The 15,888-nt window shown below is 38.8% G+C and overlaps 1 protein-coding gene across 1 annotated transcript; it reads right to left on the minus strand.

The window, feature by feature from the left end:
* Nucleotides 1-1,567: 1,567 nt before the first annotated feature.
* ppef2a (protein phosphatase with EF-hand domain 2a) lies at nt 1,568-15,686 on the minus strand. The gene is made up of 18 exons (XM_073465307.1): nt 15,624-15,686; nt 15,403-15,462; nt 15,243-15,251; nt 14,083-14,210; nt 13,929-13,983; nt 13,660-13,835; nt 12,972-13,086; nt 12,693-12,739; nt 11,883-12,049; nt 11,731-11,767; nt 10,402-10,551; nt 8,848-9,180; nt 7,271-7,456; nt 7,023-7,165; nt 6,123-6,229; nt 5,360-5,526; nt 5,154-5,241; nt 1,568-3,854 (listed from the first exon to the last, which is right to left on the minus strand). Exons 1-18 carry the CDS (start codon nt 15,625-15,627, stop codon nt 3,601-3,603), a joined length of 2,226 nt encoding a protein of 741 aa, XP_073321408.1. The 5' UTR covers nt 15,628-15,686; the 3' UTR covers nt 1,568-3,600.
* Nucleotides 15,687-15,888: the final 202 nt, after the last annotated feature.

Genomic DNA, 15,888 nt, shown 5'->3' on the forward strand with positions numbered 1-15,888 from the left:
ATGATTTGTCTCCAAGTGGCGTCTTAGCTTGTTCGGCTTCAAGCTGTCACAAGCTAGCACTTTAAGACAGACAACACACTGCGGTCTCTCCTCATTACCCACCGTTGTACAGGTGAAGCCAAAGGCAAGATATGTGTCGTCATATTTTCTTGTCTTTGCCTTGGAAGGAAATTGCTTTGGAAGCACATCTGGTGATGCTTCATCCTCTGCTTTGCGTTTACGTGGGAGCTGCGTCAAAAATGTGTCCATGTTATGCTAGCAGTGTTATTTAGCCTACTGTATTTATATTTTCATTCATTCGTTTTTCCCGCGCCCCCCCTGCAATTGCTCTGCGCCCCCCCTAGGGGGCGCGCCCCCCACTTTGGGAACCACTGAGGTAAACGATGACTGTGTGCAAACTTTGCGCAATGCTTTTTTTAATCCAACTGCGTTTAAACTGCAGGCAGCTCTGGACACGTTTTAATTCCCACCCACATGAAAGATTATCATTTGAAAGGAAAACTGATGTCCCCATCACAGATGCTTATAAGGAGACAATGCAATAAAATCCACAGGAATTTCCACAGCTGTTGCTGCAGCTCAGATTCAGGGTGTTGTGCGTTTAAGAAATCCCAGTTTGCTTTATTGCATTCATCCTTAACGCCTGGTACTCTTAGCCAACCTGAATGGCTAACTAATATCCTTTAAAATCAGAGTGTACTTATTTGTTAAACAGTCATCACTGATCGGTTGTACAAGCTGCTATCACACTAATGCTCAGTAATGCCAACACTGAGTTTGACTAAATGGTCTTTTTCGCCCTCTGCTGGTGATTCTGAAAAACTGACCTGGAAGGATAATAACCACATAACATTGTTAATTAGGTATAATAAGGTGATTTAATTAAATTAAATATGTTAAAAAACTTTTGTATATTCCACTAAATTATTTCTGAGGGAAATTAATTAAAATGTTATTTGACTTTGAATTAAGAAAATATTTTGGACCAAATGTGGAATATTTTGTTAAATATTACAGCTTTTAATTACTTTTTTGACTGTGACTTTTTTGTGTCAATTAATCAATTTGTTGCAAGTCAGAAAAATATTCTATTAATATATTATACAAATGTTCAGTTGTTCCAGCTTCTCAAATAAGAGAGGATTTCATGCTTTTCTTTGTCATAAAAGACGGCAGACACGTATCTAGTTTCAAGATCTGATTACTGAGTTATTTGAACTTTTATTTATTATTTACTTTTAATCGCTGAAGAGAAATTGATAGGAAATATTGTGTAATATTGGTGTTTTAAGGTAAATTCTCTATGTTCCCACTACTGGAGATTGTCTAAAGGCCTTCTGGGAACTTACATATGTAAATTATATTTTTCCCTAATATACGACTGTTTGATCCGTTCCTGTTCTTCAAATTGTAAATGTTAAACATTCCTTACCCAAGACACAAACAAATGCTACTAAATTGACTTTGAAATGTATTTACAGTAAATGTTTTACAAGTTCAAGATGCTCAAAAAAACATACAATAATATTTACATTTACAAACAACAAAATTTTACACATGTGCACACTGATTTTTTCATGTCTCGTTTAGTTCATTTGGGGTTCAACAGTGTTAAACAATGTGGGAGCTTAACTTATATATATATATTAAAAGAATAGTTTAACATTTTGGTTAAAATTTGCTTTCTTGTCAATAGACAAGAAAGAATGATCCCACTGTCATGTTTATAAATATGAAACTACAGCTAGGAGACAGTTAGCTTAGCTTAGCTTAGCATAAAGACCTTGCTCCACAAATTAAAATAACAACAGCTGGACAACAACCAACATCTTTAAAACTACAGACATAACATGTTAATTACTGAGTGTTAGTGCTGGTTGTCGGATTTTGTTACCGGCCAGGCTAGCTGTTTCCCCCTGTTTCCAGTCTTTGTGCTAAGCTAAGCTAACTCCAGCCTAACATTGCACAGACAAACACATAAAGCGAATAAGGATATTTTCCCAAAATATCATACTCTAGCTTGAAAATAGAGTGAATGTTCTGGGCAACAATTTCTAGGTAGACACATCGAAAAAGTCAAAAGTGTAACAGCTTGAGTTCTCTTGTTCTGGACGAGGTGAGGGATCGTATCCCACCAGAGATGAGGAGGGACTTCAGTACGATCTTCAGTCTCTAGAAGTTGAAACACCTAAGGCACCAGCAACATTCAATAGCAAATACGTGCAACTGAGCTGCACAATTATTCATTGTCGTATTATATATTTAAATGTTTTGATCAGTTTCTGGTATCTATCAAGTATTTAGGAGGAAAAGTAGGTATTCACACATCACATAAATAAAAGGATAAAAGGCTACTGGAAGTCATCATTGATAAACAGATAAACGCCTGCACACTGGCTCACAAAGAGCTTTAAAATACAGCTGGCCACAGAAGATGTAGTAGTGGCAGAATACCTTGCTAAATACAGCAACAGAGAGCAAGAAGAGGAGGGTCAGTTTTACTTCTTCACACTTCAAACTCTGAACTTTTCTTGTAATTTAAGATTTTGTCTTATTTATGTTTAAAGTTTTGATATAATGACGTATTGTCAGCAACTATGAATATCAATTAGTAATTCTTTCAAGAAGAAAAATGATGTATTCACTGTTTTCTGTGACGATTTGCTGATTTATTCTGTTTTGTATCACTGTTGGGTTTTGGACCTTTGGTCGAACAAGAAATTTTGAAGGGGCCTTAGGAATGTGTGATGAGCGTTTTCCCCAATTTTCCAACATTTTATGTGAGATAACTGTAATATTAGCAATTAATTTATCATTTGAAAACTAATGTCCATCTATATTAATGATCAGTTGATCATTTAAATCATTATTAAGTCCCAAAATCCAAACATTCTCTTGTTTAAGGCGCTTAAATGTGAACATTTGCGCTTTTTTTCCTGTCTTAACATTATAGTGAATTGAATATTCTTTGTCATCACAAATCCTGTCAGCCTATCAATATACCTGTGTGTGGTAACCATTTTTAAAATTCGACTGGGATCAAAACATCGTCTATTCAAAAACATGTGGAATCAGTGTGCAGGTGTTACTCTTTTTATCTTTAGTCTTTCACATATGTCAAAACATGTTGCGTTGTAAAAATAATGATGTATTGATATACAAAGGTCCTCATAATAAATGTGATCACAGTATCTAATATTATTTTTTTAATAATCATGCAGCTGAAACATGAAGCCTTTTCGTTTCTGTGTTTCTGGACCGTTTGTTCAAGTGGTTTCCAACTATTCTCACATAATAAAATAAAATCTGGTTATATATATATAAATCTGGTTCATGCAGTTGCATTTCACCCACGCTTCCTCAGTGGATAAAACAGCTTCAAAATGTAAAATGAGCATTCGCTGTCAAATACCCTGAACTCTAACCTCTTCCTAATCCCCTGTGATCCAGGCGGCTGTTGCTCAGCAGCCTCCTACGTCTTAACGTGCGTCATTAAAGCAGCTTGCGTTGGCTGTATCTCCCCGCCCTCCCCTCTGCTGCCTGTCTGCCTGGCGAGGAGTCTGAGTGGAGGTTGCTCTCTGTTTTCTTTGCTCTCTGAGCTCAAATGTTGGGGTCTCCCTCCAGCTTGGTGAGGTCGGTGGCTGTGCCCATGAACATGCTGCGTCCTCGCTCCAGACGGCTCTTCTTGTCTGTGAGGCGGAAGGCCTCCATGAACTCGTCGATGTCGATGCTGCCGTCCTGGTTGCTGTCGATGGTGACGGCCAGGTCGGAGATGGCCTCGTCCGTGATCTCCATCTTTAGGTAGACGCTCAGCAGCTTCCAGGTCTGCCGGAAGTCCTCTATGGTGATGAAGCCTGGGGGAGGTGAAAGGTTAAAGATGCAGGGTAGAAAATAAGAGATTAAAGACGCAGTAATAGTGCGGGGCCAAAAATAATAAAAAACGTAGAAACAGGCAGACACTGATTCAGGAAAAAGTATGTGTGACTCTGTTGAGAGGTGGGGGTGGGGATGAGGTGGAGGGACCAGTAGATCAGTGGGTTAATCCCCGTCTTAACTGGAAGGATTCAGATGGCAGAAGCATGCTGAGGCCTCTTTAGCACGCCACAGGTGGACTAACAGAGGCTGAACTCTGTAGACGTCTCTATCTGCACACATTTACACCTCCACTGCATCACGCTGTCTCTGGTTGGACTGTCTCTGTGAGTTACTACGGTAACATTTAATTCAAGATGTTTTATTAAAGCGACACAATAATGATGTAGTGTTGAACTTCCACTAAGTTGGGCAACTTGTAAGTGTCTGAATAAAAAAAAGAATCGTGAAACTGAAGCAGCAGAGATCAAGAGTAGTCCCTTGTATTGGCCAAGCGCCAAAAAGCTCCTACAATTCCCAAAATGCATCTTGATATTGTAGGGTATTTCATTCATCAGAGAATTAATTAATCAATCTGCAGCTGTTTTAAAAAATCAACTGATCATCAAAGTTATTTTTAAGGCAACAGATGCCAAACATCCTGCGGTTACAGAAAAAAACTGTCATCTTACGCTGTAATGAACAATCGCTCACTGTTTTCTGATACTTTGTAGACCAAATGATTGATTCATTAGTTAATTAAAGATGAATCTATAAAAGAAACTGACTGGCAGCAGTGCTTCTCCAGAGCCACAGAAGACATGATACAATTGTTTTCACACTCTGAAGTGCCTTTTTATTCTTCAAGACATCGAATTAATCTTTTTCCTTTGTTTCTTTCTTTTCTACACAATTTTTATGATCTTACTGGAGCTGTATTTGTCTCCTCTTTTTCTATGCATTCATGTGTATTTCCTTTGGATGATTCGTTCTTGATTTGACGTCCACAGTGTGTCCAACTTCTGTCATGATACTGTTTTTAAAGTGAAAAATAAACAAAACTTTAACACTAAACATGGACTTTTTCCCTGTATGATTATTAAATGTTCATGCAAAATGTTGAGTCTTAAAAAATGAATATTGATTTCTGAGGCACTGGTGAAAAAACCTGATATTTGTTGACATTTCTTTACCTGATGTCATGCCACACAGAGGGACATATACGCTGTCCATTAAAACGTGAAAGAAACCAGTGGTCTGTGATTACAGAACTTGTTTCAGGGGTGAATAAATTGTTTTACCTGAATTATCTGTGTCTACGATTCTGAAGATGGTCTCTAAGGTGGAGCGATGGCGATACAAAGTCTCAAGTAGACTCTGGTCGATGTGCTGCAAGAGGAAAAACGATGAAAACCAAGTGAGAAAAGCCCAGATAGAGAGCATTTATTTGTGCATCTCCTTAAATTGATTCTAAATGTGATAATAAAACATGTATGTGTGTCCTTACATCCGTGTTGGGTCCGTGAATGGCGAGCTCGGTGAACCACTCATAGTAGTTGACCATGCCGTCGCTGGTCTTGGAGGTGACCAGCTGATAGCGCAGCATCCTCCAGGGCACGCCGAGGTGCATCACGTTCTCCACCGCAGTCGCCCAGTCGTTCAGAGACACAACACCTGATTGAGGTGGAGATTTTACCAGTTATCTGATTTGTATTGTAACATTAGATTTTAGACCAATTCTCCTCCACTGCTTCCATATAGGCCAGTCACGTGAATAAATGATGACAAAAATCAACTCCATAAGTATCCAAGCACGTCCCATAGCACATAAGAAGCCAACATTTGTATTTGGTATTTATATTCAAATGATCGTTAATTGTATCATGTAACTAGTTTCTCCTACAAGCAAAAATGTAAATACATCAGTATGAAATAAAACAAAAGGACCTGATTGACAGAAAAATAATATACTTCCTTATTTACTTGTTATGACCTTAAGAAACAAAGATGTTGGCTGAATAATAAGTAATTTAGTTCCAGCTGAAGTTTCTGAGAAACTGGACTTCTTCTTTTTATCAGCCCTTGTGTTTTGTTTTTGAATGGCGATTAAATGTTCCACACAAACAAAAAACTATGAGCTCACATTTCTCCCTAGCCAGACATTGTCCTCTGAGAACCACAAGGGGAAGAACATGATAGATCCGTCATAAAAATTGAGGAACACCTGATCCGTCGTGGACTGAATGGTTCGTGAAAGTGACACTACACACCTTTGTTCTCGCTGTCGTACTTTTTGAAGGCACAGAGGAGGTCAGATTTGTGCACAAACAGCTGCTCCCGCAGGACTTTGAGGGCTGAGCGCTCTGTTCGCCCAACACTGCAGACAAGATTACAACAAACAGAACAGATAATAAACAGAATTAAAGGCAGAACAGTGAAGGAAACTGTTGTTTTACAACAGTTTGACCTGAAAAGGCAAAACTGTGATAACCTTCCTATTAAACAGAAAACATCTAAGAGCTTTTGACGAATCCAGTAAAAGTTGCAAAGGTAGAAAAATAATTCTGTATTCTTTATCTATGTAATATTTATGTACCTTTAATAGAGTAGCTATGTTGCGTGCATAATTGATCAATCGAAGAAGAAAGAGTTTTCTTTAGAATACATTTTTGGGATGTAGTCACATTTGCTTTTTTACGGCGAGTTACACGAGACGTCTGATTCAACTCTCATGTCTGTACGTTAGATATTACGCTATGGACAGCAGACGATTAGCTTAGCTTGGCATGAAGGCTCTGTCTAAAGGTAAACAAAACAGGTAATCAAACAAGATCAATGTGTTAAATAATGAGATTTAAAGATGCCGATAGGTGACTTTTGTTACCTTGCTGGCTAGCTGTTTTTCACTGTTTCCAGTCTTTATGTTCAGCTAAGCAATGCTAAGTGGCTATTTTCTGTTGCCCTACACTTAACTGACTTATATAAATATCAATCTTCTCATCTGTCTTTGTAAAAGAGAGATCACATTTATCAAAATGTCTGAATACAGTCTCTAGTCACAGTTACAGTCTCTCAGTCTGCTTTCACTGTTTTCGAGCTTTTTATAGAACTAAACTGTTTGCAGCCCTGAATGATTCATATTGTTGTATATTTTCTGGTAGTTTTTGTACCTTTGTCTCACGGTGAGCTCTCTGATCATGCTGCTTGCCTGGTACTGAACCACATAAGGCACAAGGTCTGGACCCAGCCTCACGTAGGCCCCCCTGTTGCTTCCAACATCATAGTAATTGGAGGCAGAGAACAGAGTGAGGACCTAAGCGAAAGGAAAGAAAATATTTATGTGTCAGTGCATTTTTAGCGGAAGCACTGACCTGAGAAATTATTAGAGCCTCTGTGGGTCATCGGTGTCTCAGCTCACCTTACGGTTGTGGCAAAACTCATAACCCTCCTGTTTACACTCATGGGAGCGGATGATGAGCTGCAGGTTGTGTTTGGTCAGGAAGTCCTCGGTGATGTCGGGGCCCCAGTAGCAGCCTCCGCCCCGCACCTCGTTGGGTGTGCAGCCGTCCTGGGTCATCGGATCGCTCCACAGCAGGTCCAGGATCTGGAGGAGGTCAGGAGTGACAAGAGGGAGAGATTTAACTTTGAAATGAAAAACAGAGCATACAGTATAAGGGGGAAAAACTTGGGAACAGCAGTTGGCAAAACAATCTCATCACAAGATCCATTAGTAGCTGTTCTGGAGATCAGACTGTCTTCTTGATAAGGAGAAAACTACTGTTTCCAGGTCAAGAATACACTTTAAATCTCAACTTTTAAACATGGACAAGAAATCCTTATAGTGCTTGGTTGGAAACTGGAAAAACATCTACAATTTCATGACAACTGGAAGAACTGTTGAATGGATTAACATTAAATTTGGTACAGACATTCATGGTGCCAAGCGGATAAATCCGACTGAATTTAATGATCTCCTCAATTCACCTGTAGAGTCACCACGAGGTTCACGTTTGTGACTTTGAGTGAAATGTATTAACTGCTGCTGGCCGTATAAAATTATGTTTTTTAATTTTGTGAGATATTTTAAGTGTTTTCTCAGGATCTGCTGTTACTTCAGTTTACTGTGGGTTAATGCATACAAACACCTGAAGTAGTACCTTGAGTTGTTTACAGAGATTGACCTGGATCTGAACCACCAACAAGTACCTGTGCCAAAGGAGCTCATTGCCTTCTACAGAGTTTAAGTCGGTGACGGCCAGTTTGAAAAGCAGATTTAACTCACAGCAGAGAGATTACTGACGTGGTGGATTACAGCATGTTACGGCCCACGCAGGCAACAATCCTCAGAGCGTTGATCACTGATTGAGCGTTTATCAGGCTGTGACTCAGGATTGATTTAGTCCACTGGAACACAGCTGAGGCACAAAGGCCATAAAGGGCAATGAACTCTTCTCAAATTAACTTCGTTTCCACATGACAACGTCACCAATTAAACATCTCATGTGAGACGCTTTAAGACATCAACAAAGAACAAACTTGCTCACAGAGCGCTTTTATTCCTAAATGGGATGTTAAAAAGCGTACTTATTTTTAATACAGGACATCGAACTGCATTCCATTGAGTTAGGCCTATCTAAAAAATAAGAGCATTTTAATGATTTATATTTATGAAAAACTGTGAGAGATTTAAAGGTGATCAATCTGTGACAGCAGGGCTGAATTTCTTTAAAAGCAGGGCAAAAAGAAGACATGTTTTTCTCCATGGTAATCTGACATTAATGTATGTGTATTTTTGTGTGTGTGTCTTGAGAACAAGGTAATAATGTAAGATAATGTAGAGAGATATGATAATGTGTTTCTCTTCTAGTTTTGCCTCTCTTCATAATTATATTATCTTTTTAGTATGTATACTTATTTACTACTATTTACTATTTATGTAAGACAAATGAAATGGCATAGAAATCTGTTCACATCTGTTCAGTATTCATTAATCACCTGTTTCCACTCGTCCGCAGCATTTTCGCTCTTGATAGAATCAGTGGACACAGCCGGAGAAATGTCTTTTTCTGATCTTGAGTTAAACAAGGACTGTCTCCTCCTGTTCATCTCCATCTCGTCCAACTCGCTCCCTTTGAGCCGGTCGGAGAAGTCCTGCAGTGAGCGGTTCTGGAAGCTCTCGCGTGTTCCGAGGGGTTTGGGATACATGAGGGAGACGCGACGCTGGAGGATCTTGTTGGTGGACCACACGTCCTCATCCAGATCCGAGTCAATGGACATCCCCGCTGAGCTTTGGTGTCTCTTCTTTGGAGGCCTCAGTGCTGAAACATACTGGGAATAACAGAGAAGAGCAGATAATTGATAGTGTTGCAGGCTCTGTACGAATGACACTTGACTCTACTGCCCCTCTAAAAAAGAAAACAAAACACAAGAGATTAACGCTGTGGTGCAACCCCCAAACTCATATATTAAAGCTGACATCCTCCGTAATGCCAGAGCAGCGTATTATTGATAGAGGAAAATAAGAACAACCGCAAGGTTTCTTTTCAGTACTGTAGCCAGGCTGACAGAGTCATACCTCTATTGATCCTTGTATTCCTGTAACACACAGCAGTAATGATTTTAAGGGCTCCTTTAATGATACAATTCTACTTATTAGAGACATCTGCTAGTCTTGTTAGATCTTAATGCAGCTTTTGACACTATTGACCATCATATCCTATTACAAAGACTGGAACATTTAATTGGTATTAAAGGAATTGTACTGAGTTACTCACGGAGCTCCACAAGGTTCTGTACTCGAATCAATACTATTCACTTCATATATGCTTCCTTTAGGGACTATCCTTAGAAAACACTTAATTAATTAGTGATTGTTATGCAGATGATACACAATTATACTTATCCATTAAGCCAGATAACACTAACCAGTAAGCTAAACTTCAGGCATGTATTAAGGGCATAAAAACCTGGATGACCTTCAATTTTCTTCTTCTAAACTCAAACAAAACAGAAGTTATTGTGCTGGGCCTGAAACATCTTACAGACAAATTATCTAATGATATAGCTACTTTTGATGACATTACTCTGGCCTCTAGCACCTCAGTAAGGAATCTGGGAGTTATTTTTGACCAGGCACCTGCATATCATAAAGATCTAAGAGTACCACCCACTCAAACACTGCGCTCTCAGGATGCAGGGTTACTTGTGGTTCCTCTAAAAGTAGAATGGGAGGCAGAGCATTCAGCCATCAAGCTCCTCTCCTGTGGAAACATCTTCCAGCGTTGGTTCGGGAGGCAGACCGCCTCTCTATGTTTAAGAGTAGGCTTAAAACTTTCCTTTTGATAAAGGGTCTGGCTCTTTGCTATGCTGCCATAGGTTTATACTGCCGGGGGATTTCCCATGATGCACTGAGCTCCTCTCTCTCTCTCTCTCTTTCCCCCAACCCAACCGGTTGAGGCAGATGACCGCCCACCATGGTTGTAGTTTTGTCCGTGTTTGATCGAGTATCTCTCAAAGAGTTTATCACAGCCACACATGTTGTCTCCTCACATTGTGTCTGTCCAGTCTGGCGAGAAGGCTGAGATCGGTGACATCGGAGATCCCTCCATGAAGTACCAGCACCTTCTGGTCGATCACCGTTGCTAACGGCAACCAACTGAAAATCTTCTGCAGCAGCTTCAGGATCCGTTTGCCGTGCATCTGAGGAGAACCACAATCAGGAAATGACTTTCTTCAACCGGCTCTTCTCTTGTTCTGTTTTCTGTGAAGGCGTAAGTTTTGTAATTTTGTAAATTTGTACATTTTTAGTTTTTATTCATATTTTTAGACTGATTTTATTCATTACTTTATTTTTAAATTTTTATTTTTTGAATTCCCTCACTAAATGTGAGCACTGACTTTACTGAAAACAGCATTTCCTGCCAGTTTAAGGATGACATGGGGAACATTTGTAACCATTTACTGATAAAATTAACTTTTTCTGCCATCCTAGACAAAACCAGTATATCATCTGGGTTTTTATTTAATTTATTTGATTTGTCTTTTATTCTTTCATACTTGCCATGTAACAATGAAGCTTTTCTTTCTCGCTCATGACCAAAATCCTTCCTTTTTGTTTGTTTTTTCAATTTTTCTTTAGCCTTCTGTTTTATAACTATTTAAAATCTCAAATTGCACATGGCGCACCACTTTTTCGAGTACATAAAGGGTAAAAAAGGGAAAATGAAATTACAACATCAACTCAGAATCTGAAACCACAACCAGAAGTTCGAGTAGTATTAATTGATGATAATAAAGTGGGACAAGTACTAGTCCAAGTCCCACATCCAAACTGGAGTTTTTAAATCACATTCAAGGAAAACTATTATACAGAAAATAACATTTTCTGAAACTCTAAAAAGTGAACTCTGTAAAACTGAAAGTTGAAATTCCTTTTTTTATTGCTTTCTATAGATCTGAGGATACATTTTGTTTTAAAGGGCTATTTTTTTTTTCATTTCTTGATGCTGTAAGTTGCTTTTATTTGACAGTAATGGCTTGTTTTTCCAGGATAAAGATGTTGTTCCAAAGTGTGAGTTTGATGCCTTTTTCAGACAAATTAGCATCTTTCCTTTGTGGGTCTTTGGACCACCTCAACCTCCCTGACGTATCAGAAGCCAACAGAGTAAGATGTCCTGCAGGCCTCTGGTTTAATGACCTCAAATCCTCTTAGCTGCAAGGAGGAGTGACCAGTGTTGTATTGGTCTGTATCACGCTTTACTAGGAATGTGAAGGGCAAGGTGACTGAAACTGTTTTGGTTTGCTACCAAATATAGTCAGGATTAGGACACGTTTTGGCAGAGATTTGATAAGCAGGGAATTTACATGATTTAAACCTACCTTGTATTTACTCAACACCTCCTTTGTGAAGCCGTACCTACAGGGAAACACAAGATAACAGAAATTGAGGTTTTTGAGTATACCTGGTGAATTTGGACAACAAGGACATGTGATTTCGGGCTTCACTGTCCAACAATTAGATTTAGTTTCACCTCAGGTTGACTATATGGTCTTCGTGGTTTCCTCTGTTGAGGTAGATGTCACTGGGATAGACGAGCAGGAATGAAAACAGGATCAGGAGGATCTCAATGGAGTCTTTGCCTCTGTCTACAAAGTCTCCGTTAAACAAATAGGGCTTCTCCAGGGAGGGCATGCCATTCTGAAAAGTAAACAGCAGCAAAATAAAGGGCCATTCTGTAATCTAAATATAAACAAAGGGTCGTTAACAGCACAAGCAGTGAAAACAGATCCTGTTTCACTCACTAATTGATGCAGCTACACATCTTTGTTTTAACCAAAACTAAAGTATAGAAGGCAAACTATTGGTTGATTTATCAATTAGTTGATCATCTGATTAGTCCACCAGCAACCATTTTGATAATCAGCTAATTATTGAATTTGTTTACACAAGAAAAAAGTCAAATATTCCCTAATTTTCGTGTCTCAACTGTAAGACTGTAAGACTTTCACATCATTTAAAATTGAATATCTTTTTAAATTTTTGAACTGGTCAGACAAAACAAGACATGTGAAGACCTCACCTTGGTGTTTTTCAATTATTTTTTACATTTTGTTGACTAAGCAATCAATTAATCACAATAAACAATGATCAGCAGATTAATGATCACAACAATTATTACTTTCAGCACTTGATTTTCTTTGGGGCCCCATTACTATTATTGTACTAGTATTACTATTTTGATTAAAATCAGATTATGTCTATCTGATGACACTACAAACTACCAGTTGTGGTTATTTCAGCAATTGTGAAATTTGAAGATTTTAGAGGATGAGGTCCAGACCTTGTAGAAAATCAGCAGCAGATCTTCTAGTTGCCCGTGCAAATCACCTGTAATAACGAGGATACATGTAAATTAACTAACACAGTTAATTGGCAACAAAAAACAGAAAGAAACTGTGTACATGTCTGTGCTTAAACCTTTGCAACAGAGAGTCCCTGGTTGCTGTGTATTATCTATGATGTTATTATTAGTTATTAATACCATCGCTGATTTCTCTAGTCTTTTGTCCAATCACCTCTCAACTGTCTCTTTAGAAAAAACAAGTTTCTTTCAGCTCACCACAAATTGTGATTTCTTTGCTTTGGCAGGTGGAGATGCGGTTGATATTTGGAAACATCCGGAGCTGTTTCCACGTCTCGAGGAGGAGCTGGAGGACGTAGCGTGAGTGCAGCTGCTACTGGGAGAGAGACTTGTTAGCAAGAAGGTTTTAGGCACAAACACAGAAACAGATGGTCATTCTGCAATGTTTGGTAACTGCTGTGATACTGTGATTTGTGCAGATATGCTTTTTGCCCTTATTTTCTTGCACAGAACTTGAAAAAACTAAACTTTTTTTGAAGTGTTGCTATTCAATATACTTGCATAACCTTGTTGAGTAGACTCAAGTCAGACTCCTTTTTAAGTTAATAAGCGATTATAATGGTCACGATCGTGCAGATAAGTAGGAATAATGTCTCTTGCAGGTAAAACATACAGTATACTGTACATTATATTTTATAGAGACAGCATAACTCTGCAAATAGCAGCCCTGTCAATTACAGGATTGATTTCAATGCTTACCTTTACATTTAAGAACTTCTCTGCCTATACTCCAACTCTTAGTCTGTTAGATCTACAGAACAGGTGTTTTACCTATTCCATAATAAAGGCTATAATAAAAATTCTTAGAATAAACATTTGTTTTTCTAAGAATTTGCAGTGACGGGCTTTGAAGAGACAAGACTGTAAAGCAGAGGTGTACACCTACTTTCTTGTTCCTGAAGGCCTCCACCAGCCCGACTGCCTGCTCCACCGTCAGAGGGAAGGTGAGGTGAGGTCCTGAGTAAATCTCCGGCACCTCAATGTTCTTGTAGCAGAAGTACCTCTCCCACTCTGCATCCCGACAAACCTCGTTCTCTCGAAAGATGTGCGAGATCAGATTTCCTGGAGGGGAAATCAAGACGACAGTTCAAACTCGGATATTTAGTTTTACAGAAAGAAAATACAGTTTGTCAGTCAAGAAGTCAGATATCTTACTTTCATTGCTTGATGGTGTGAAGTTGTCCATGAGGTAGCCGAGGAAATTATAAAGCTGCACAGGGAGGAGACGCAACAGATGAGCTTTTACATTTATTTTTTCTCCACAGCAAACATGCAGAAGTATACTGGATCGTCTCTGATAATTCCTCACCTTTATCTGAGCCTGTTCTCCAGAGTATTCGATGGACTGGAAGATGTGCCAGGTGTATCTCCGTCTCATCTCTGTACGGGCCACATACTGACGGTACCATTGTTGAATCAGTACAGCAGCTCTTATAGCTGAAACACGAGAGAGCAGAGGACAGGTGATCAGAAAATATCTCACTGCAGAGAGGACGTGCAGTGACGGAAAGTAACATTACAGAAAGAACGCTAGCCAATTTTAAGATACTTTGCTTGATGTAGTATTTCCATTTTCTGCTACTTTATAAAACATTGTATTTTTTACTCCACTATATTAGTTTAACACATTTAGTTACTAGCTACTGTAAAGATTCAGATTAATAGTATAAAATATTATCAAGAAATAAATTATGATGTATTGCTGTAGGTTAAGATCAGACTATATAAAGTAATTCAAATTAGCTTCACCTGCTGCAACATTAAAGTGATGTACACATGACTACATCAATAATACGGTTAAATATATATTATTCTGAATGGTCCATTCTGCATGATGAGTACTTTTATTTTTGTTACTTTAAGTATATTTTAAGGCTAATACTAGGTACAAAAATGTTTTGAATACATGACTTCAACATGTAACTGAACTACACTGTGGTGCTGCTACTTTTACTTCTAAAGTCTGAGTACATTTTCCACCAGTGGACACTCTAACGTACAGTAGAGGTGTAATTATTCTGTATTATTGTTTACAGACTTTGATGATGAAATGATCATATCATGCAAGTTATTCAAAATCTTGTAAGTATAACATTACTGAAAGTACACTCAACTACAATTTTAACTTTCCTCCGACATAGAAAGTCCAAAACCTTGTCTGATCGTAAAAATGTCAGAATCTGCACAATCATGATCTGACCAATTTTGGAAACCTTTGTTTTGTTTGCACACTTTGTTCTTATCATTTCAACGTATTTTGAATTCTATGCCCTGCACAACTACTACAAGAGACATTTCTCCCTCCCGCGTGTGACGGTATGTGGCTGAGGTAGATTTTTATGTCCAGTTTGTTTACTTCACTGGATTTGTCCTCCTCCTGCCCTGACCGAGGTTTGTGAGGTTTGAGCTTACATTCAACATCTAACAACACAACGACACAACAAACGAGGCAAGACAGATGTGGCTTACTTGTGACGGCTGCATGCAGCAGAGCAAAAAAAGAACCACAGATAGATTAAATTCAACACATATAATAGGGAGATTATAACTATAACGTAGGTACGCAAGAAGAGAAGCGTCAAACAGGTTAAGAGAAATAAACAGTTTCTGTCTAGATGATCGTTGTTACCTTTTCCGGAGTGTTTGTGAAAGTGGTCAGACTTTGTGACGCCACATCCCATGACTGTTCCTGTTCAAAGCACCAAACAATCATCACATCAGCTTAAAGCGATTCCAATATTTAAAAAAAAAAAAGACACTACATATAAAACATGAGAATGTATTTAACTGTATTGTTGATGAACTCCAAACTGTTGCAAACTTTCTGGAGTCACAAATCTGACTATTCACCCATTTTCAGGCTGAGATTCGGGTTCACAATTCTCCGCACACATTTTAAATAGCTCCACAACAGTCCCGGCCTGTAAGAAAACCGCCTTCATTCACAGAGAGAAAAGTTGCTTTGGTAGCAGCAGCAGCAGCAGCCGGAGAGCTGAAGCTGCAGGACGTTCAACTTTGTGCCCTTTTAATCTCATTATCCGCTGGTTCGCTCCCTAACCTCTATGATTGGCCTCAATCCTGCAACAGAGGACTGTTTTGGTCTGAATTCTACGAA

This window comes from Pagrus major, chromosome 5 (genome assembly GCF_040436345.1).
Source record: "Pagrus major chromosome 5, Pma_NU_1.0".
In the NCBI taxonomy this organism is placed as follows: domain Eukaryota; kingdom Metazoa; phylum Chordata; class Actinopteri; order Spariformes; family Sparidae; genus Pagrus; species Pagrus major.

Coding starts and splice junctions, on each gene's coding strand:
- ppef2a (XM_073465307.1), bottom strand. Junction 11,768..11,882: donor GACCATATAGTCAACCTGAG/GTGAAACTAAAT, acceptor GTTTCCCTGTAG/GTACGGCTTCACAAAGGAGG. Junction 7,166..7,270: donor AGTTTTGCCACAACCGTAAG/GTGAGCTGAGAC, acceptor CCTTTCGCTTAG/GTCCTCACTCTGTTCTCTGC.